Genomic DNA, 24,022 nt, shown 5'->3' on the forward strand with positions numbered 1-24,022 from the left:
CAGGAGGAACTACGTATGGTTGGATGGATAGCACCCAGACTGGACTGCCCATGGTCGGACAATATGAAGGTAAGAATACAGATGTTAGGTATGATCCGCTGAACGTGAGAAAGTTACCCGATGGCGTTGTATTTGCAGAGACTGACTGGTGATGCTATTCTTAGATACGGATAATGTCTAAGCACTGCGTTTAAGGGTTACTCTCAGAGAAGTGGAGAAGGGGAGAAAAAGGGGGTGGGAAAGAAGGCAAGGGAGGAGGAAGGAAACAGTGGGATAGGGAGAAAGAGAGAGTGTGTAAGTGAATGCTCTGTCTGTTCGTTGAAGTTGGTGAAGGATGTTTAACATGTGCGAAAACGCAAAAAATGTCACAGATTCAGTTAAGAAAATATTTCCGACGCTCGTCAAAACTGTGTATAGTCAGCTAAATAGATTTTCCGTTCAAGCAAAGTAGCGGATATTGGAATGAAAATATGACAAATAGGAAACGTGTGCGAATGAACGTTTCAGAAACATGGGACAGACAGGCATGTGGTCTAGTAGTATTTATAATTGGATGCAGAGCCAAGCTGGTCCCGAAAGAGACCTATTTGCGCCAACCCGTGTGGTCTAACCGCTGCAAATGGTTGTTCCTCTAGCTTCCAGTCATCAAAGCGCTGCAATTCGCCGTGCATGGTTGTGTCCCTTTGGCACGCCAGGAAACTATGATCGTGGGTTCGAATCCCAGTTCGTTCGATTATGTTTCTAGGTTTGTCAGCACCATACCCGTGCTCGTCACCAAAGTGGTAACCGTCTGAGACCTGCATCGTTTTGGGCTTTCCTCCCACATTAAGCTGACACGCCGCGATATAGCAAGAATACTGTTAAAAGCGGCGTTATACCGAACTCACTCACTCACTCCACCAGTCGGCCAAGGGGCCGGAGATTGTGGGTTGAATGTCAAATACCTTCAGGGTTTATTTTCCAGTAATTTCTTTTTCATAATCCGTTGTAATCCGACGTGAGGAGTTGCTTCCCTTTGGCGTGACAGAAACCTATGATCGTTTGTTCGAATCCACAATTCCATTGTGTTTAACACTTTGTCAGCATCATATCGTGCTTGTGGGTTTCATCAAAGTGGTAAGTATAAACAATCGTCATTACTTGAGGCTTGTTTCTGGCGCATAACGTGAACATGCAACGGGATGTAACAACCGGCGTTATACCAAACTCACTCACTCACTTCATTGAATGCCCCCCTGTAGTGTTGTCACAATGTGCTGGTCAAGATGTTAGAAAACATAAAGGGACCGACCATTTGCCGAACTGTTTGAAAACAATTATTGTGCTTCAGACTGTGAGAAAAATAAAGAAATAACATTGTTGCAAGGTTTAAAATATCTGGTTTTGTAGCTGAGCTGAATAAATATCTAATCTCGATACAAAACCCCAGAACCATGTTCTACTGGGTGAGGTGAGTGAGTGTGTTGGGTTTAACGCCGCTTTTAACAGTATTCCAGTTATATCGCGGCGTGTCAGCTTAATGTGGGAGGAAAGCCCGAAGTGATGCAGGTCTTAGACGTTTACCACTTCGGTGAAATCCACGAGTACGGGTATGGTGCTGACAAACCTAGAAACATAACCGGGGCGAACCGGGATTCGAACCCACAATCATAGGTTTCTGGTGTGCCCAACGGAGGCAACTCTGCACAGCGAATCGCGGCGGTGTGAAGTGAGGTGGAACGGGCTTTAACGTTTCGTGCACCATTGCACGTTTTGCATTCATGTGTGCGTGCATGCGTGTCTGCTTGTTCAAGGCCGGATGAATGCCAGATTTATTGCGCCAACTAACTGAGATATCATGCCGCGGTTTTAACATGGATACCTCACTCAGACACAGTATACTGACTCCGCGCCGACCAGTCCTTGTTTTATCCCATGGTGCGGTCGGGGACCGAATGCCCGACCTTCTGCTCTCCAGCGACGCTCTATCGACTGAACCATGGAGTTGGTAGTTTCAGCAATGGTAGCGACAAAGAAAGATATACGTTGTTATAAAGTTGTTTTGATGAAGCAAACACTCAAACAGTCACCTGTTTTCCTTATAAATCATCCTCCCAACAGTGCTATGACTTTTATGTACAAGAATACCTAAGCACACGTTTTTAACCCATCAAACAAATCTCGCACATTTTTGTACTTTCAGAATTACCTCAAACAACTCTCCGACATGTTCTAACCTCATCAACAAGACAAACGCTTTGTCTCTGATAATTATATTTTTCAGAGAAACGGGCAGCTACATTTAACATGAAAGGAGCCCACGCGAGACTGGGTTAGAACAGGTATTCAGCAACACATGCTTACCGTAAATGCGACTATGCTTGTCGTTAGAGACGACTAACGGGGTCGGGTGGTCAGGCTCGCTGACTTGGTTGATGCATGTCATTGCATCCCAAATGTGTAGATCGATGCTCGTGATGTCAATCACTGGCTTGTCTGGTCTAGACTCGATTATTTACAGACCGCTGTCATATAACTGGGATATTGATGAGTACGGCGTCATACAACAAACAAACAAACAAACAAACAAACAGTGAGATTTGCGATTCAGAGCCTGTTGAAAATCTAGACTTCATTTAGGGCTAAAGTATTACATTAAGGGCTTGGCGAACGGGAAAATACTATGGTTCAGGGGCGGTGACTTCCTTATTCGCCTTCAAAGTTGATTCTCCAGTGTGGACGCACGCAGTTGAAAGATAAAACACCTGTCTTTTGGGGTGACAATCTAGACTGAGGAAATTATTTTTCCTTCTGAAATGTGTGACGAGAGGCACGTATGTTGCACAAAAAGCAATAATGTGTAAGAATTTCAGATGTTTATGTATGTTAATGGCATCACAGATTGATGAGGGGCGGTGGGGTAACCTTCTGGTTAAAGCATTCGTTCGTCGCGCCGAAGACCCGTGTTCGATTCTCGACATGGGGAATATTGCTAAAAGCGGTGTAAAACCATACTCACTCACTCACTCACTCACACTTCTAGGATATAGAAGCATATTATACTGAGTTTAATAACATTCCATTTTACACAATAATAAACATAAGTAGGGATATACCTTTTATGTCACTTAACGTTCTGTGACAGGTAACCCCCCATCCCTAGTTATCCGGCAGGTAGGTGGGTACATTTTACAAAGCTAAACAAGCTACGATATCTGTTTTAGGGAATACTGATTAAGTGACAATGTTGGTTTGTTTGTTTGTTGTTCAACGCCGCATTCAGCAATATTCCAGCTATATGACGGCGGTCTGTAAATAATCGAGTCTGGACCAGACAGTCCAGTGATTATTAACATGAGCATCGATCCACGCGATTGGGATCGATGACATGCATCAACCAAGTCAGCGAGCCTGATCACCCGATCCCGTTAGTCTCCTTTTACGACAAGCATAGTCACCTTTTACGGCAAGGATGGGTTGCTGAAGACCTAATCTACCCCGTAATCTTCACGGGTCAAGTGACAATGCACACTCGGATATTTGCACCCTCAGTTACGCGGCGTTTAATTACAGCTCGCTAAATATAGGATAGTCGACTGGCGTTAGTACACAGAACGGAGGGTCGGTGGTTCGATTCCCGCCCGCCAAACGACGTTAAAAGATGGTACTTGTTCCTACCCCACCTGGAGCTCGGCATTAAGGGTCTAAAAACAAGGACTGGTCAGCTCGGAGTCAGTAAACTGTGTCTGAGTGGGGTATACATCTTAAACTGTGGCATGGTATATCAGTGGGCTTGTACAAGTAGCGACATACACGCTATATAAGTTAAATCGTCTTGAACGCAACGTTGAAAACCAATTCACCTTACCTCAACTAGGGTTATGCTATTTAAGTCCCTGACTGTACTGAGTTTTGTAAGCAAAGGTTTTCTGCGTATAATTACTGTTTACCAAACGTGATAGGATATTTTCGAAAAGTTGTACATTTTCTGACAACACAAAGCTTAATGGGGGCGATAATGCAAAGATGATGGATTGATAGATACGTAGATAGATATTTTGATAGCTAGCTAGCTATACTGATTGATAGATGGTAGATAGGGAGCTAGATAAGTAGATAATAGCTAGATAGGTAGGTAGATGGACAGACAGAAAGATGGATGGATGGATGGATAGGTAGATGATAGCTAGCCAGCTAGATAGGTAGATAGATAGACAGACAGACAGACAGACGGATGGATTGGTAGATAATAGCTAGCCAGCTAGATAGGTAGATGGACAGACAGACAGATAGATGGACGGATGGATAGATAAATGATAGCTAGCTTGCTAGGTATATAGATGCTGATGATAGATAGATAGATACGTAAATAGACAGACAGATAGATAAATAGACAACCGACAGACAGGAAGACAGATAGATACGTAGACGGACAGAGAGATAGACAGACAGACAGACAGACAGACAGATAGATAGATAGATAGATAGATAGATAGATAGATAGATAGATAGATAGATAGATAGGCAGAAAAATACAACTGGCAAATGGCCCAAGCTGAACAGTTTACAGCACAATAAGATGAAAAGAAAATTAACTAGAACTATGCTAGATCAATGTTTGTACAAGTACTGAGCTGTGCAACAAAAGTTATTATCATCTTATCATATTAATTAACAGCTCACTAAACATGATAAGATATTTATATTTACACAAAATAAATCAGAATAAGTCCTGCAATATCAAAACTAGTCTGTACTCAGTAACAGTGCTGGGAGATGAAAACACGAGACTTCAAAAAGACAACAAACACGTGCCGGGATGCTGTTGTGCTCGTATTTCCCTCAGGCACGGGCCTGCATGACATTAGCATTAGCAGTCGGAATGCACACCTAGTACACCATGACATCAGGAATTCCCCAGACACAACAACTGAAGGCTCCCGCACCTTGCAACAAGACCGGTCCAATTGTATTGACACGTACTGATTTAACAGTAAGTACAAAAGGCTTGTATTGAGGATGGTACCTTTAGCAAGAAAGGACAAAGGTAGTCAAACGGCTAGAGCGAAGGGTTGTGTCGCAAAAGAAGTACTCCTTACAAATCAGTCTTCGCGCTACGACGATCGTACGTTTATGCTACAGTATGGCAGGACATTATAGTATTCATCAATAAATTGTTTGTTTTGCGAATTACGTTTAATCGGACGTCTGCTGGATTGCAAATCCACTGTGTCAAATTAAACACGTGCTACTTCGTATCTTCAAGCCGTTGAGTATAATTTTATGACAAGCTTTAGGACAACAATGTAGACACACTTTAGGGATAACAGCTTTTTTAATAACTGTGAAGGCGACTGCTGAGTCTTGCTTGCCAACGGTATAAGGATCTATACGGAAACGTCTCCTTCACAGTTATTAAAGAAGTTGTTATCCATAAATTGTGTCTATTTTGTCATCCGTCAACTTCTGAGTAATGCCTATCAAACTTTTTTTGGTCAATGTTACACTCGTTGCATGCTTTAAGACCAGAGAAATAATGATGTTTCTTGTATTTTGGTTTGGACTAAATGACGTGACTAAATTGCTTATTTGAATGGCAGTTGTTGTTTTCCGATATTAAGATGTGTTTTTCGCAGTGATTCAGAAATGTTCGGTACATGATCATGATGTCTTATTGATGATCATGCTTGCCGTAACAGGCGACTTTGCATGACGTTAGAGGCAACTAACTGGACCGGGTGGTCAGGCTCGCTGACTTGGTCGATGCATGTCATCGTATCCCAATTGCGTGGATCGATGCTCATGATGCCAATCACTGGAATAATTCTGAGTGCGGCGTTAAGCAACAAACAATCAATACCTTGCCTTAGCTTTTCATAACGTCACGAAAGCAGGGAACAGAAGGTCAATTCAGATCCTGTTAGGACAATCTGTGTTGACAGAATATCGGCAAACGAAAACTCTAAAGAACAAACAAACAAACATGGTACCTCAGCCTGGTTCTCTGGGTAGGCTGCGGTTGCGCTGTATTGGCCGTGCACGAGGGAACGAGGCTTTGCGTGCGTTCGTGTTAAGTTAAAAAATCGGAAAATAAACAAGTAGACGCTGGGGTTTGAAGATGTTGCAGGTGGGAAAAGATATATAATACAGGAGGTCTGGGTTAGATTCCCTACATGGTTACAAGGTGAGGAGCTCATTTCTGGTGTCCCCAGCGGTGTTGTTATATCGGGAATATTGCTAAAAGCGAAATAAAATCCTCTCACTCATCATGATGTCGGAGAAGGCTGTTCCTGAACTTTGTCACTGCTTCTCGTAGATGACGTACTTATGACGTCACTCTGACGTCACAGGCACTGATAATTACATACGTGTTTTTCGTGTTGCAATTTGTGGAACACAATCGATTTCGTGGAAAGTTTAAGAGAATATATTAACCCTACATTCGGTGACTCGTGACAAAATCTGTTTTTCTTTCTTTGTAATCTCTTTGGGGATATTGGAATGGCATTATTGGTTCCTTGTAAAACGCACAGGTTTATCAGGCGAAGTTAAGCAACGTTGGTTGCGGAGAAGAGTTGGATGGGTGACCGGGTTCTGCAACGTTGACGACTGAGAACAGTTTGGGGCAGTAAATGGGTATCCGACAGGACGAGAAAGTGACGTTTACCCGTGTAGCTTAGCTTGTATTTTCCCCAGGGAGGGAGCTGAGAAAGAAATTCCGTAGACATGTGCACTGATCCAGTGACCGAGGTAATAGTGTCGCGCTTGAGCATGCTTAGAAAAGATGGATTTGGTGCATTAATAAAACGCAGTTAAATAATAAAAATAATAATTATAATAAGGATGATGATGAGTGAGTTTAGTTTAACGCCGCTTTTAACAGTATTCCAGTTATAATGCGGCGTGTCAGCTTAATGTGGGAGGAAAGCCCGAAGTGATGCAGGTCTTAGACGTTTACCACTTCGGTGAAACCCACGAGCACGGGTATGGTGCTGACAAACCTAGAACCATAATCGGGGCGAACCGGGATTCGAACCCACAATCATAGGTTTCTGGCATGCCCAAGGGACGCAACTCTGCACAGCGAATCGCAGCGCATTAGACGACTGGGCCACCCGTGCCCCCTGATGATGATGATGATGATGATGATGATGATGACTATGAAGAAGAAGAAGATGATGATGATGATAATAATAAGTATCATGTATGTGTTGACAGAAAGGTATGGATATATTCAAAGTGAAAAGTTATAGTGCAGTCTATATTCATCACAGGTGAAGCGGTACATTACAGTGCACATCACAAGCCGTTATCCTGAATAGAGGCATGTACCGTACAGGATCGACACAATCCTCATTGTGTCAGTATGTACAAACATCACGCTTATGTTCCTCACCGGCATGCACCGTACAGGATCGACACAATCCTCATTGTGTCAGTATGTACAAACATCACGCTTATGTTCCTCACCGGCATGTACCGTACAGGATCGACACAATCCTCATTGTGTCAGTATGTACAAACATCACGCTTATGTACCTCACCGGCATGTACCGTACAGGATCGACACAATCCTCATTGTGTCAGTATATACAAACATCACGCTTATGTTCCTCACCGGCATGTACCGTACAGGATCGACACAATCCTCATTGTGTCAGTATATACAAACATCACGCTTATGTTCCTCACCGGCATGCATGAAGCACACAGACAAGACCTCCCACACCCTATAGCGATGTACGTTTGCTCTCATAGTGTGTTTGAAAACAGTTATAACGCTAGGCACTATTTTTAGATAAGTGAGTGGCGAATGGAGTGAGTGAGTGAGATGGCGAATGGAGTGAGTGAGTGAGATGGCGAATGCAGTGAGTGAGTGGCGAATGGAGTGAGTGAGTGATATGGCGAATGGGGTGAGTGAGTGAGATGGCGAATGGAGTGAGTGAGAGAGATGGTAAATGGAGTGAGTGAGTGAGTGATATGGCGAATGGAGTGAGTATAGCAAGTAGTTATCGCGGGTATCTGTGATTTATCAAATCAGCAATGATAATTATGAAACCTAGAATCGTTTAGCATGTTTCAGCAAATACGCAACATGAACACTACATATATTTGACACTGAAGGGCGATACACACATCCCTCAATTCCTCATACAGTTTGACCCGCGAAGAATAGGGATAGAATAGGTCTTCAGCAACCTATGCTTGCCGTAAAAGGCGAATATGCTTGTCGTAAGAGGCAGCTAACGGGATCGGGTGGTCAGGCTCGCTGACTTGGTTAATGCATGTCATCGTATTCCAATTGCGTGGGTCGATGCTCATGATGTCAATCACTGGATTGTCTGGTGCAGACGCGATTATTTACAGACCGCTGTCATATAACTGGAAGATTGCTTAGTGCGGCGTAAAACAACCAACCAACCAAACCAACCAAAGAGTATGGTTGTATGAGGCTTTTAGCAATATTCCAACCATATCCCGACGGGGACACAAGGGGCTTCACACAGTGTACCCCTTTGGTAACGTCCTGTCAATATCATTAATAGAATGTATAATGTAATCTGTCAGTGCTGTGTGCCTTATTCACTTTGTGCCGTAGAGCATACAATGCTGGTCGTGACATTTGACAAAGCATGCGCTATACCTTTACAAACGTGACTCGTGAAGATCCGGGTTAGAATTAGTCTTCAGCAACCCATATGTGTCATAAGAGGCGACTAAAGGGATCGAGCGGTCAGACTCACTGACTTGGTTGATGCATGTCATCGTTCCCAATTGAGTGGATCGATGTTCATAATGTCAATTACTGTATTGTCTGGCCCAGACTTGACTATTTGCAGACGGCCGGAATATAGCTGGAATATTGCTGAGAGCGGTGTTAAACAACAAACAAAACAAAATCTAGTGGTCAGGCTCAGGGTATCGTATCCGGACGGCATGAGATGTTGCTCATAATATCATCCATTGTTTTGGTCTCGATTTTTACAAGCCGCGTCATATAGTTGGAATAATGCATATGTAAGACAACAAAGAAACAATAAGCCAAATGACGTCACAGTCACCACTACGCCAGCTTAATCACGTGCCAGACAAATCGATAATATCACCAAAAGCGACCATGCTGTGTGCATACTCCTCAGGGAGCTGAGATTGAAAATTGAGTTCACACTGATCCAAAGACCGGGGTAATGATCATCATTATGTTTGTTTGTTTGTTTGTTGTTTAACGCCTCATTCAGCAGTATCCCAGCTATAAGACTGCGGTCTGTAAATAATCGAGTCTGGACCAGACAATCCAGTGATTGACATCATGAACATCGATCCACGCAATTGACATGCATCAACCAAGTCAGCGAGCCAGATCACCCGATCCCGTTAGTCGCCTCCAACCACAAGCATAGTCGCACTTTACGGCAAGCATGGTTTGCCGAAGACCTATTCTATGCCTGACCTCCACAGGTCCTGACGCATTATAAATGGATGTATCATTAATATGAAGCCTCCATGTACGATGACACCTACCTACTGTGCCCAACTGATCTCTATTCTGTTGTCTCATACGTCAAGTACGGGGCGCTGTAGGGACCATATTCACATGCAAACAGGGTACACATGCGATTTAACTGAATACGTTGATGGAATATGGTGATATAAATGTGTATAAATATTACAACCAGCGTGAACATATGTTCAATGGCTATGCTAATAATCTCATCACGCACGGGTGATATTCTGTGGGTTAGTGGTGGGAAGCCCATTGACATAAGAGCGGATTTTCTGAACGCCCTCTAAAGAGGATTGCAGCCATTCAGGGCTGACACATACCTTTCATACACACCTTCTTCTATACCCGAAGTGTCGCAGTTTAAATGTTTAGCAAATATGCATTAAACCATGCAAAGGTTTTTCTCACAGCGATATTTCATAGTTGCTTCAGTTTTCCCATAAATATTCTGTCGGAGCAACTTTGAATGGGAAGATATTTAGATCAAACACCCTTTTCTACAATGGTACATATGTAGAGGTGACATGATCAACAATAGATTATTATTATTATCATTATATATATATATATATATATATATATATATATATATATATATATATATATATATATATATATATATATATATATAAACTGTTTCATTTGCGGAAAGGAAAAATCTTTTCAATCTCTGAAGAGGGTATGAACACAATGTAGAGGGTATACTCCAATGGAACAACTCAGCACGGTGGGGGGCTCCTGGTATTCAGTTAGTCTTGTAACAAAAGGGGGGCAAAGTGAAACTAGGCCTGCAGGAGCAGAGTCGTAACACTTAAAGGTTGTCTCCAAGGAAGGATAAAGCTACTGTCACTAATGTGTGGTGTAGTTCTTTGCCTCTGTTTTACAATGGCTGTTTGAACAGCGGCATGATCCTTCCTGCAAACATACGTGTGAATGTAAAGCAGGGGTGTTTGCATAACGTTGCACGTGAAACCCTGTATGAATATGACTATTTGCACAAGAAATTGTATTTATGTGTGAAAACATAACCATCCTAACGCCTGGTATTTGAGCGTTACTGCGTCTTTGGTCTCTAGCTGTGTTCTGCGGATATGTTCTGCAGCTGTGTTCTGCGTCTTTGTTCTGCGGCTATGTTCTGCAGCTGTGTTCTGTGGCCATGTTCTGCAGCTGTGTTCTGCGGCTATGTTCTGTGGCTATGTTCTGCAGCTGTGTTCTGTGGCTATGTTCTGTGGCTATGTTCTGCAGCTGTGTTCTGAGGCTATTTTTCTGCTGCTGTTCTGCGGCTTTGTTTTGCTGCTGTGTTCTGCAGCTGTGTTCTGCGGCTATGTTCTGCGGCTTTGTTCTGCAACTGTGATCTGCGGCTGTGTTCTGCGGTAATGTTCTGCGGCTACGATCTGCAGCTGTGTTCTGCGGCCATGTTCTGCTGCTATGTTCTGCAGTTATATTCTGTGGATATGCCATGCGGCAATGTTCTGCAGCTGTGTTCCGCGACTATTTTCTGCAGCTGTGTACTGCAGCTGTGACCTGCGGCTCTGCCGTGTAATTGCTGGAATATAGCTAAAAGCGGCGTAAAACCATACTCACTCACTATATTCTGTAGCAATGCTCGCCATGTCGAAAGCCAGTTCCCCACATTCGAAGCTCATGGGTCTTCCCGACCACGACTTTGCTGAAATATTGCCAAAAGGGACGTAAACCAATACTCACTCTCACAATGAACTTTAAGTGAGCACGTGTCTACCGAAATGCGAACCAGATCTGTTTGAGATCGGTGGATGGAGAGAACAGTGTGTCAATTTTATGATCGACTAAATGTTACTGTTAATCTCAGTTATATCACGGCGTGGCTGGTTATTGTGGGATTAAAACAATTTCAATAATCATAAGAAATATCTACCTAAGGCAGGTTCCATTGTACGAATCTGACTAAATCAGAAGCATGTGTTAATGAATCTCTATCAATAAGTGATGATACCATGTGGTTCTGAAAAGATAAGCGTATCCTGTCCCACCGGTACCGAAGTCACAAACACATGCAAAGGCAAGTATGTGTGTGTGTGTGTGTGTGTGTGTGTGTGTGTGTGTGTGTGTGTGTGTGTGTGTGTGTGTGTGTGGCGGGGGTCTGTATTACCGGGGGAAAAATATTGTCCCAGATAATTCTGGCAAAAATTATTCATGCTTGAGATCGTAGAAAAAGGACCACAAAAACGTCATTGTTGCGAGGTGTTTTTCTTAAAAATGTATATTCAGGCTCATAGCTTTTATTTTAACAATAAGTGGTTTTGGACTTATAATTGATAAAAATATGTAATTTCCAGACAAAATCCCAGCTCACCAACCCCAAAACCCACCCATCCCCTCACCACCCGACGAATACCAAATGGTCGGGCCCCTAATTAAGTAACATGGTTTGGAGCCCACGTTCACACCTTGTTTCATATAATTTGCCTTTGAACCATTTTATGGTTGATATAATATATAAGTGTGAATACAATTCAGATATATCGTTTCGATTTCAAAGTGATTTTCAGTTTGATTACTCATATAACCCTGTTTACAATGTTTGTATTTTGTCTGAATCACAAACGCTTGGCGACTATACGATTTGAATCTCACGACGTACCTGAGTATTCAGTTGAGTCAATCAATTGATCACATTCATACTCCCACAATTGGGTGGAGTTACTTTGACAAGCGGGCAAATAAATCTTTGTTTGTCCTTAAACGCCGGGTATTCAAGTGCTTGACGTCAGTATAACGGCTATAAATCCATTGATGCGAGAAAGACATGAACACATATCAAGTATCAAAGCGAAATACTTTCAAATTTAAAAATTTCATTGGCGAAGTTGAAACCGGACATTGTTTGCAATGAACGTGACCTGTAAAAAGTTAATTTAAATATTTTGGCCCGAAACCACGTGCAAATACACCATCTATTGACGAACTCCCATACTACACAAAAACCGTTGTGTGACCACTGCCGCCGAGTAAACGGTTTGGTGTTTGTCCATACCGTGTGTCGTGCGGTGTGTCTCCAAGCAATACAGAGCGGTTACGCCGGCTGTTGGCTCACTTGCTCGTCTTGCGAGGGGGAGACGACAACGAGCCGGGACGATCCTGGGGGAGACATGGGGAAAAATGGGGTAAGTTCCCTATTTTCACTTGTACCATACATGCTACAGTGTTGTTTCAGATGTAAAATTTACCTGCCTTTGCATGTATTTTGTGACGTGCCACCGATGGAGCTGCATTTGCTCACCTTTTCGTGAACACCTGGTACATCACTGTTTGATAGTGATTAACAAGCACATGGTTAGGATAGAATCCGGAATCTTGCAATGGTCTCTTCTTTTGGCAGATATGTAAAATGTAAATGGCCGTCGGGGCATTAGGTTCAAGAAAGAGGTGAAAAAAATAGGATGGTCCCATAATGATGAAGCAAAAGGATGAATTGAAAGAGCCATATCGGAAAAAAATGATATAAATGCACCATATGTTCTTACACAACATTAAGTCTGTTATTGAAAGTAGTTATCATGTTATATTTTCTTGAGTCATGTTTAAAAGTTTCGTTAATTCATTCCTAATGTTCGGATTATAACTTGGCATATTGTGTTAGTATGAGAGGATGGGTCTAAAGCAGGGATTGGTAGCATTCATGACTACTCGACATACCTCAAATATTAATCCTTTTAAATATATTCCTGCGTGCGTGTCTAGCTATGGCCCGTGTGAATTAAAAGTAAAAGAAACCATATTCAAATAAAGGCTAGCCTAGAGGCTGAATCAAAATACAAACTACAACAGTGTAAAATTGGCTTTCGTGATGGTAGTCACATATGTGAACCAATTCACTTTTAGAAGTATTTTTCCTAAGTAATTTAAACGATGCTACGTCTAAGTTTGTTTGTTTTGTATCGCCACACTCACCAATATTCCAGCTATAATTATGACGACTGTCTGTAAACAATCGAATCTGGACCAGACAATCCAGTTATTGAAATCATGAGCATCGATCTACGCTATTGGGATACGATGACATGCGTATGAAGTCAGCGAGTCTGACCACCTGATCCCGTTATTCGCTCCTAAAGAGAAGCATGGATTGCTGAAGACCAATTCTAACCCACATCTTAACGGGGGCTGCGTCTATGTAAACAGTTTGGTACACACCGAATCCTTACTGATGACTGACTAGTGTTAAAACTATGATGAAGTTGTTGAAATAGTCCACATTTTGAAATTTCTATGAGTGAGTGAGTGCGATTTTACAAATGTTTGAGGAATATTATTCATGTTTCACACATTTTGCTTATGGTTGGGATCGAATCCAGGTGTTTAAATTTCCACGCAAATGCATTATGTTCATAACATCTGAGGAGTTTAAATATATTACTAAATTGTGATAGGGATACTCAGATCTGTCAGATATGTTTAGATAAACACTTGACATATTATGATATATTAATCAGATTTGTGTGTCATGGAAAGATAAAAAGAAATATCCATAAAAAATGGATATCAATATTCTTCAATAACCAGATATATTGATATATCTGACGTGCAATACACACGATGACATATGTCTGCAGTTAACCTGGGCAGATACACTAGGGGTTGACATTATGAGCAATGTGGTCATTGGAGTACGATGAAACGCAGCGAGCTGGACAACATAACCCGTAAAGTCACTATAAACAGCTGATACTAGTATTTCTTGAGTGTAAAATTGATAAATAATTGTCACTTCTCTATACATTTAATTCTCGCAAATAAAAGTATCTTCTAAACTGAAGGCAGTGTTCGTGGTCTAGTGGTAGAGCGTCTGCTCGGAGAGCGGATGGTTGGGTTTCGAAATAAATATACAAAAAAGTCATTCTTCTTTCTTTTTTTCTCCTTCGTCTTTCTCTTCTCCTGTGTCCCTGTGCTTGTGACTTACGTTCTGGATTGGATTGGATATTCGGGGATTTAACGTGCGCTTTCCGCATGTAATAAATTACATTTTAGCGTATACTAAATAGGAAAAAAGGTGTAATGAATAAATAAGAAGTGCAACCCCCCAAAAAATAAATGCGGTAAACCTATAAATTTAATCTAGGGTTGTAATCAAATAATAATAACATTGTGAAAAAGTTGGGCTTGGGTGTGTGTGTGTGTGGGGGGGGGGGGGGGGGGGGGTCGAGCTCCCCGGGAGGAAGAGCTCGGAACAGTGCGATGGTGAGGCGGGCGGCGGCGTAGCTGTGAATCTCGTGTTCGAAACGCTCTTCACCCCAGTACTGCACCAGCACCAGCACCAGGGTTGGGCGTGGGCGGTTGCTGGGTATATCTTTCCGCTCTCATTCTGGTAGCAAGGGTTAGGGTGGACCTTGTGTTGCTCCAGAATGAGGTCTGCCTGCTGTGCAAGGTTGATACGGTCATCAACCCCAACATCTTGATCCGGGACCGGGTCGGTCTGGACTTGACTGGTGTTGAGGGAGGGGCCTGGTGGTGTGGCGGTCTGGGTTTCCGTAGTCTTGCCTGCTGGTGATGATGGGAGGGGTGGAGAGTCGGGGGAGAAGATACTTTTCCTCTTCCTCTTTTTCCTTCCGTGGCGGGTCCCTTCCGGCGTGCGAAAGGGCTCCTCCCCTCTGGATTCGAGGGGAGCGAGTTCCAGTGCAGCTGTTGGGGTGGTGGGAAGGCTCTCCTGGGTCTCCATGGGGGCGACTGGTGGAGCCTTTTTCGCTGTGGGCGGCCTGGCCTTCTGTACCGGGCGTGGTGCAGCAGGGGTAGGGGCCGGGGTCTTCTTCACCTTTGGCTTGGTCTTGGCCGGAGCTTTGACCAGAGGCATTTTCCTTTGACATAGGTCAAAGGAGATGGAGAGGGTGGAAGAGTTGGACTTGTACGAAGTCCGGAGGGAGTAGTCTTCAACCCTGTAAACGAGCAAGGGCTCCAGGATTGCACCTAACTCCCTCGGTAAAGATAGAGCAATAACTCTCATGGCTGAGCGTGGGTTGCGAGCAAGGAAGGACACGTCTGCACGGGGCGAGTGTCCAAGCCGAGATGAATTCTGATTCAGACTCGATTATTTACAGACCGCAGTCATAGAGCTGGAATATTGCCGAATGCGGCGTTAAACAACAAACAACACCTTGTGTCATCATAGTAACACTATTAGCGTGGGGTTCCCACACCTATTCACCCTGTAGTGTGGACAACGTCAAGTGTTAAATCAAACCCCAAGTACGATTAACCAGGATATGACGTTGGACAGATCACGCTTACCATTTTCGCGAACACCTTGACCCACCTGCACAAAGCGATCTTAGCGCTAAGATGATCGTAACTCCCATACTTTAACATAGGCTTACAATAGTCTTAGCGCTAAGATCGCTTTGTGCAAGTGGGCCCTGGTGTCATCACAGATGACCAGTGATCCATTCATATCATTTTCACCGCTATTTTGACTTTTACGCTCAAAAGAATCTGTTTCCGTAGATAAATGAGAGCGATTATTCTCTGGCGTTAATGTTTTATATCATAATTATGATTATGTCGCTTTTAAGTGTGCATTAATGTTTCAGTTTTTGGGACTGGCATCCAGGAAATTTCGAAAGTACCACGTCTACATGACCACAATGTTCGCTGTGGCAACATTCGTCCTCAGCTTTCGTGAAATATCCAGACTAGATCAAATTCAGAGTAAAGGTTCAGCAAATCAAATTGCTCCTAATGAATTCTCTGAAATTAATCAGAATTCGCTTCATGAAGGAATGTTATTTAGAAAACAGTGGCTCGAGCGAAATTTGAAAGGAAAATTTGATGACGTTATCACGCAAGTAAAGAGTGTGGGCACATCACCTGTTTCTAAGAGGACTTCTTTGAAGGTGAAGGACGTGGGCAGAAGTGTCAAGGACGCGGGCAGAAGTGTCAAGGACGTGTCAAGAAGTGTCAAGGGCGTGTCAAGAAGTGTTACAGAATTGCTTCACACTACACGCAAACCTAAGGCAGTGAAAGAAATTGTGTGGTTCAATGCACCAGCATGGATTCCAAGACAAAAAGGTTCAGAACTGTTTGGAGGTTGTAAATACAAAATGTGTACAGTATCGTACGATCGTCGAGATCTCGCTAAAGCAGATGTAGTGCTTGTAGATGGATTTAATCTACACCAGGGTGCGCCACCACCTAGATCAGCCAATCAAATATTTGCTCTCTTTTCTTTTGAACCACCGACATATTTAACAATACCCCAAAACTGGAAAGACGCTTTTAACTGGACAATAAGCTATCGTCCAGATTCGGATATATGGAGGCCTTATGGAATGGTACGAAAAAGGCGATCTGGTTTGAAAGGGAAAAGTTATCAAAAGTTAGTGAAAGAAAAAACGAACAGTGTCGCTTGGTTCGCAAGTCGTTGCGTTTCACATAGCCAAAGAGAGAAATACGTCAAAGAATTACAGAAGTATGTCGATATAGATGTGTTCGGGAGGTGTGGTGATAGCAAATGCGGCAGAGATTGCTATGAAAAGTTAAAATCCTATAAATTCTTTCTTGCTTTTGAAAATTCCTTTTGTGAGAATTATGTCACCGAGAAATTCTTCAAAACATTTCTGCATGAGGTGATTCCAGTGGTACGTGGTGGCCCAAATTACAAGAGCCTTTATGGAAGTGGTTACATCATAGACTCAAAAGACTTTGCAACCATAAGAGAGCTAGGTTATTATTTGAACTTTCTTTTAACCAATGATAAAGCCTACATAGAACTATTGAGAGAAAAAGATAAACAACGGGTATATTTTCCATTACCATGGTGTGGTCTGTGTGAAAAGCTACACAAACCTTTAGTTAAGAAAAACTATGCTAATATCAACCACTGGTTGTCCAGAGAAAAATGTCATTTACCAAATGACATAATAAAGTAAAATCTTTTTTTATTCATTTTAGTTAATATTGAAGCTTTTCTCCCAGCTTAGCGACAATCTGGAACCATTTTCCGCATTGGTGAGAGGAAAGAGTTAAACGGCGTTTGGGAACAACTTCAGCCATGCCGGTCTCTTGCTGGTTATGTTTGGTGTGACGCGTATTTCAGTTATATCACTGTAGGCCAGCCTGATATGTCGAAGGTAGGATCGAATCCCGCAGGTCTTGGACGTTTATATTACCGGGGACACGGGTGGCCCAGTCGGCTAAGACGCCGCGATTCGCCGTGCAGAGTTGCGTCAATTGGGCACGCCAGAAACCTATGATTGTGGGTTCGAATCCCGATTACGTTTCTAGGTTTGTCAGCACCATACCCGTGCTCGTGGGTTTCGCCGAAGTGGTAAACGTCTGAGACTTGCATCATGATCATTTCGGGCTTTCCTCCCACATTAAGCTGACACGCCGTGATGTAACTGGAATACTGTGAAAAGCGGCGTTAAACCCAACTCACTCACGTTTACCACTTTGGTGAAAAAGGAGAATGGGCATGATGCAGATAAACCTAGAACAATAATGAGAACAAATGAAAGATTATACGATTCTGGCACGCCTAAGGGACGCAATTCTGCAGTGCGAATTGCGCAACATTATAGACGCCTGACCCACCCGTGCCTCTATCTAACTTATCCACCCGTGCCTCTATCCAACTGATCCACCCTTGCCTCTATCCAACTTATCCCACCCGTGCCTCTATCCAACTGATCAACGCGTGCATCTATCCAACTGATCCACCCGTGCCTCTATCCAACTGATCCACCCGTGCCTCTATCCAACTTATCCACCCGTGCCTCTATCCAACTTATCCACCCGTGCCTCTATCCGACTGATCCTGCGTGCTTCGATCCAACTGATCAACTCGTGCCTCTATCCAACTGATCCACTGTGCTCTATCCAACTGATCTACTGTGGTCTATCCAACTTATCCGCCTGTGCCTCTATCCAACTTATCCACTCTGCCTCTATCCAACTGATCAACTCGTGCCTCTATCCAACTGATCCACTGTGCTCTATCCAACTGATCTACCGTGCTCTATCCAACTGATCAACCTGTGCCTCCATCCAACTGATCCACGGAACCTCTATCCAACCGATCTACCGTGCTCTATCCAACTGATCTACCTGTGCCTCCATCCATCTGATCTACTGTGCCTCCATCCAACTGATCCACGGAACCTCTATCCAACCGATCTACCGTGCTCTATCCAACTTATCCACTCTGCCTCTATCCAACTGATTCACTCGTGCCTCTATCCAGCTGATCCACCTGTGCCTCCATCCAACTGGTCCACGGAACCTCTATCCAACTGATCTACCGTGCTCTATCCAGCTGAGCCACCCGTGCCCCTATCAAAGCTCAAGTGACGCAGTTGGAATAGACTTTTCCCCACTTTAGTGAAACTCGAACGCACGCATATGGTGCTGACAAACCATTAATGAAAAGTGGGTCAATTCTGGGATTCGAACGCACAACCAGTGAATATAATGTTTCATGAAACTGTGTAACCATTGTAGTTTGCGGAAACGTATTAGATTATGGCACTGAAACATATTTCAACACTTTCTTAGTACCCCCTGAATAGAGCGAAGTCGGATAAACTGCATGTTACAAGGAACACAACTCTTGTCCCTGAACACTGGTGGTTCCCCGCCGATAGTCCGGGTTAGAGAAGGTCCCCCAGACCTACGTTGGTGGTAAGAGGCAACCAAACGGATCGGGTGGTCAGGCTCGGTTGATAGCGTGTTATCGTATCCGACGACGTGCATCGTTTGCTCACAATATCAACCACTGGACTGTCTGACCAAGATTATTAACAGACCACCGTCCTACAGCTGGAATGTTTTTTTTATTTTTGCTTGTAATTAACGCCACACTCAGCAATATTCCAGCTATATGACGGCGGTCTGTAGATAATCGAGTCTGGACCAGACAATCCAGTGATTGACATCATGAGCATCGATCAGCGCAATTGGGATTCGATGACATGCATCAGCCAAGTCAGCGAGACTGGCCACCCAACCCCATCAGTAGCTGGAATATTGTTGAGTGTGGCGTTAAACCACAGATAAACAAAAAACATCAGTAATTAATTTCAATTTGTATATTGTTCACGAACATTTCGGGTGAAAACCATGGAGCTTTTGAAGCAAGACATGACACCAAACGTAGAAGTCTACTCATTGTGCCCAGTCTGCCATGATGAATAATTTGCATAGCCTACAATCCATGGTCCGTGGCACCCAGGGACCGGCTGTGCCATCTCTCGGCGGGTGAGTGATCTGGTGGGTAGATTTATAATATGAACCAGAAATAATAGGAAAAATGAATTGGTCCTCGGGTTTTACAAAAAAAATGGTCACTGAACATGTTGATAGTCGTGAAAAGAAATATGTTGTCTTAAATCAGTGAATGAAAATATATAATGTCTTTATCAACCGCCACCCCAAACCCACCCTCACCCTGAAAAGGAACAAATCGGTTTCTATCACGTCTTACAATAACAAAAAGTTTACCAAGTTTGAAATTAAGCACATTTTGACATTTAGATTCCAGTAAGTACTCTCATGCTTCCAGCTTGACTATCAATCATGCAACTTGACAAACGCTTTGCTATCATGTCACTTTAAGTGAAAAGCTCCAAGCAATACTTCAGATATGTCACGTCAGGGATCACATAAGGTGAGCTCAAACATTAAATCTAACAATACACGAGACTTGCCTACAGACACACCTAACCAGCCATTGTTCGGAGAAATAAAGGCATTCACCGATCCTCGAGTTTCTCAGCCGAAATAATTCCACTTATAAAAGTGGATACAGGATATCGATCAATACTTTATTTACTTCATGGCTACACTAAGCGCCACTTATACAACTTCAAAGAACGCTCCAGTGCGGTGGTATATATGTATGCCATATTAAACAGGGCTGTTCGAATGAAAAGGGTGACATGCTCCGATTCACGCATGTGAACAATGTTTCTTTGTTTCGTTAGGGGGCAAATATTTATATATTCTGTTCACATGTGTTGTATATTTCATGACGTGCTTCTATAAAGTCACATAAAGCTATTTTTGTGTCATACGAAAGCTTAAAGAAAATTCAAGTGTGTGTCTATCCGAGCACTTCTTTTAATATACATGGCAATAAATCCATTCTTTTTCATAAGACAAACTGTAAAAGAACGTCCAATAAAATAGAATAAACGGGGTTGTAAGAACATGTGGGCAAATAGGGCAAATATATTGGATCGGGCTGTCAAGACCGGTTATGTGGTTGATTTACCGTTACCTTGTTCAAACGTTGCCCATGTCAACCTTCTATTTGTACCGCTAGTTTGCCTTTCACGCCACATGGAAACTGTTTCGTCGGATAGTCCAGACTTATTCTCTGACGTGGACGTTCTACATTTACTGGTATTTCTTGGTTCATACATAGTTTTTGTGTATTTCTAAATAAGGCATGGAAGGACACAAGAAATCACAATTTAGTAATAAATAAATAATAAATTATGTAAAACATCTAATTTCTTTGTATGTGAATTTATCTCTGAATATGTATATAAGGTAGTTTTGACTGTTTTCTGTCCAATTTGTAAAGTATTTGAGTTGTTACCATAACTACTGCATTAAGTTATATATTTATTGTATTATATATACCTGGAATATTTGTTGAATTAATGAAAACACATTCAACGCGGTGCATGATAATTATGTATTGCCAAAACCGCGGAACAGTGGAAGACAATGTCTACAAAGGCTGAAGAATATATCGATAGTAACCAGAAATCTTTGCTAAAAGTAGAGGCCATTGTTCGATTGAATCCAGCTATATAATAAACATGTCAAGGAAATTATTCACCTGGAAGCAAACATATGGGACGTAAGTCACACGCGCGGGGGTACAAAAGAAGAAATGGAAGAATAACGGGAATATATGGCACAAATCGGAAGGAAATAACGCCCAGGGGGCAACGGAGACCATGAAGAAAACGCGGGAACATATGTTACATGTGGAACGTAAGTCACGCGCACAGGGGCACAGGGGACGACACACGTGCAGAAGATACCAAGAAGAAACGCGGGAATATATGGCACAAATCGGAAGGAAATAACGCCCACGGGGGCACAGGAGACCATGAAGAAAACGCGGGAACATATGTTACATGTGGAACGTAAGTCACACGCACAGGGGCACAGGAGACCATGAAGAAAACGCGGGAACATATGTTACATGTGGAACGTAAGTCACACGCACAGGGGCACAGGGGACCATGAAGAAAACGCGGGAACATATGTTACATGTGGAACGTAAGTCACACGCACAGGGGCACAGGGGACCATGAAGAAAACGCGGGAACATATGTTACATGTGGAACGTAAGTCACACGCACAGGGGCACAGGGGACCATGAAGAAAACGCGGGAACATTTGTTACATGTGGAACGTAAGTCACACGCACAGGGGCACAGGGGACCATGAAGAAAACGCGGGAACATATGTTACATGTGGAACGTAAGTCACACGCACAGGGGCACAGGAGACCATGAAGAAAACACGGGAACATATGTTACATGTGGAACGTAAGTCACGCGCACAGGGGCACAGGAGACCATGAAGAAAACACGGGAACATATGTTACATGTGGAACGTAAGTCACGCGCACAGGGGCACAGGGGACCATGAAGAAAACGCGGGAACATATGTTACATGTGGAACGTAAGTCACACGCACAGGGGCACAGGGGACCATGAAGAAAACGCGGGAACATATGTTACATGTGGAACGTAAGTCACAAGGCACAGGGGCACAGGAGAAGACACACATGCAGAAGATAACAAGACGAAACACGGGAACATATGTTACATGTGGAACGTAAGTCACGCGCACAGGGGCACAGGGGACGACACACATGCAGAAGATACCAAGAAGAAACACGGGAACATATGGTTCATGTGGAACGTAAGTCACACGCACAGGGGCACAGGGGACGACACACGTGCAGAAGATACCAAGAAGAAACACGGGAACATATGGTTCATGTGGAACGTAAGTCACACGCACAGGGGCACAGGGGACGACACACGTGCAGAAGATACCAAGAAGAAACACGGGAACATATGGTTAATGTGGAACGTAAGTCACGCGCACAGGGGCACAGGGGACGACGCACATGCAGAAGATAACAAGAAGAAACACGGGAACATATGGTTCATGTGGAACGTAAGTCACACGCACAGGGGCACAGGGGAAGACACACGTGCAGAAGATACCAAGAAGAAACACGGGAACATATGGTTCATGTGGAACGTAAGTCACGCGCATAGGGGCACAGGAGACGACACACGTGCAGAAGATAACAAGAAGAAACACGGGAACATATGGTTAATGTGGAACGTAAGTCACACGCACAGGGGCACAGGGGACGACACACGTGCAGAAGATACCAAGAAGAAACGCGGGAACATATGGTTCATGTGGAACGTAAGTCACGCGCACAGGGGCACAGGAGAAGACACACATGCAGAAGATAACAAGAAGAAACACGGGAACATATGTTACATGTGGAACGTAAGTCACACGCACAGGGGCACAGGGGACGACACACGTGCAGAAGATACCAAGAAGAAACGCGGGACATATGGTTCATGTGGAACGTAAGTCACGCGCACAGGGGCACAGGAGAAGACACACATGCAGAAGATAACAAGAAGAAACACGGGAACATATGGTTAATGTGGAACGTAAGTCACACGCACAGGGGCACAGGGGACGACACACGTGCAGAAGATACCAAGAAGAAACGCGGGAACATATGGTTCATGTGGAACGTAAGTCACGCGCACAGGGGCACAGGAGAAGACACACATGCAGAAGATACCAAGAAGAAACACGGGAACATATGGTTAATGTGGAACGTAAGTCACACGCACAGGGGCACAGGGGACGACACACGTGCAGAAGATACCAAGAAGAAACACGGGAACATATGGTTAATGTGGAACGTAAGTCACACGCACAGGGGCACAGGGGACGACACACGTGCAGAAGATACCAAGAAGAAACGCGGGAACATATGGTTCATGTGGAACGTAAGTCACACGCACAGGGGCACAGGGGACGACACACGTGCAGAAGATACCAAGAAGAAACACGGGAACATATGGTTCATGTGGAACGTAAGTCACGCGAATAGGGGCACAGGGGACGACACACGTGCAGAAGATACCAAGAAGAAACACGGGAACATATGGTTCATGTGGAAACTAAGTCACGCGCATAGGGGCACAGGAGAAGACACACATGCAGAAGATAACAAGAAGAAACACAGGAACATATGGTTCATATAGAACGGAAGTCACACGCAGAGGACCACAGGAGAAGACGCACATGCAGAAGATAACAAGAAGAAACACGGGAATATATGGTTAATGTGGAACGTAAGTCACACGCATAAGGGCACAAGAGAAGACACACATGCAGAAGATACCAAGAAGAAACACGGGAACATATGGTTCCTGTGGAACGTAAGTCACACGCACAGGGGCACAGGAGAAGACACACATGCAGAAGATACCAAGA

At 43.5% G+C, this 24,022-nt stretch overlaps 1 protein-coding gene across 2 annotated transcripts; it reads left to right on the plus strand.

Annotated features, from left to right (window-relative positions):
- Positions 1–17,385, plus strand: LOC139470163 (glycoprotein 3-alpha-L-fucosyltransferase A-like). Of its 2 annotated transcripts, none has more exons than XM_071252465.1 (2): positions 1–69; positions 16,048–17,385. In XM_071252465.1, exons 1-2 carry the CDS (start codon positions 16–18, stop codon positions 17,383–17,385), a joined length of 1,392 nt encoding a protein of 463 aa, XP_071108566.1. In that variant the 5' UTR covers positions 1–15. The 2 variants fall into 2 exon arrangements, with proteins under 2 accessions (XP_071108566.1, XP_071108567.1); XM_071252466.1 differs by lacking the exon at positions 1–69 and adding an exon at positions 12,494–12,630.
- Positions 17,386–24,022: the final 6,637 nt, after the last annotated feature.

Source organism: Haliotis cracherodii, unplaced genomic scaffold (assembly GCF_022045235.1).
Source record: "Haliotis cracherodii isolate W230 unplaced genomic scaffold, xgHalCrac1.p SCAF_20, whole genome shotgun sequence".
Lineage (NCBI taxonomy): Eukaryota > Metazoa > Mollusca > Gastropoda > Lepetellida > Haliotidae > Haliotis > Haliotis cracherodii.

Coding starts and splice junctions, on each gene's coding strand:
- LOC139470163 (XM_071252465.1), top strand. CDS start 16: ATGGTTGGATGGATAGCACCCAGACTGGACTGCCCATGGTCGGACAAT. Junction 70..16,047: donor CATGGTCGGACAATATGAAG/GTAAGAATACAG, acceptor TTAATGTTTCAG/TTTTTGGGACTGGCATCCAG.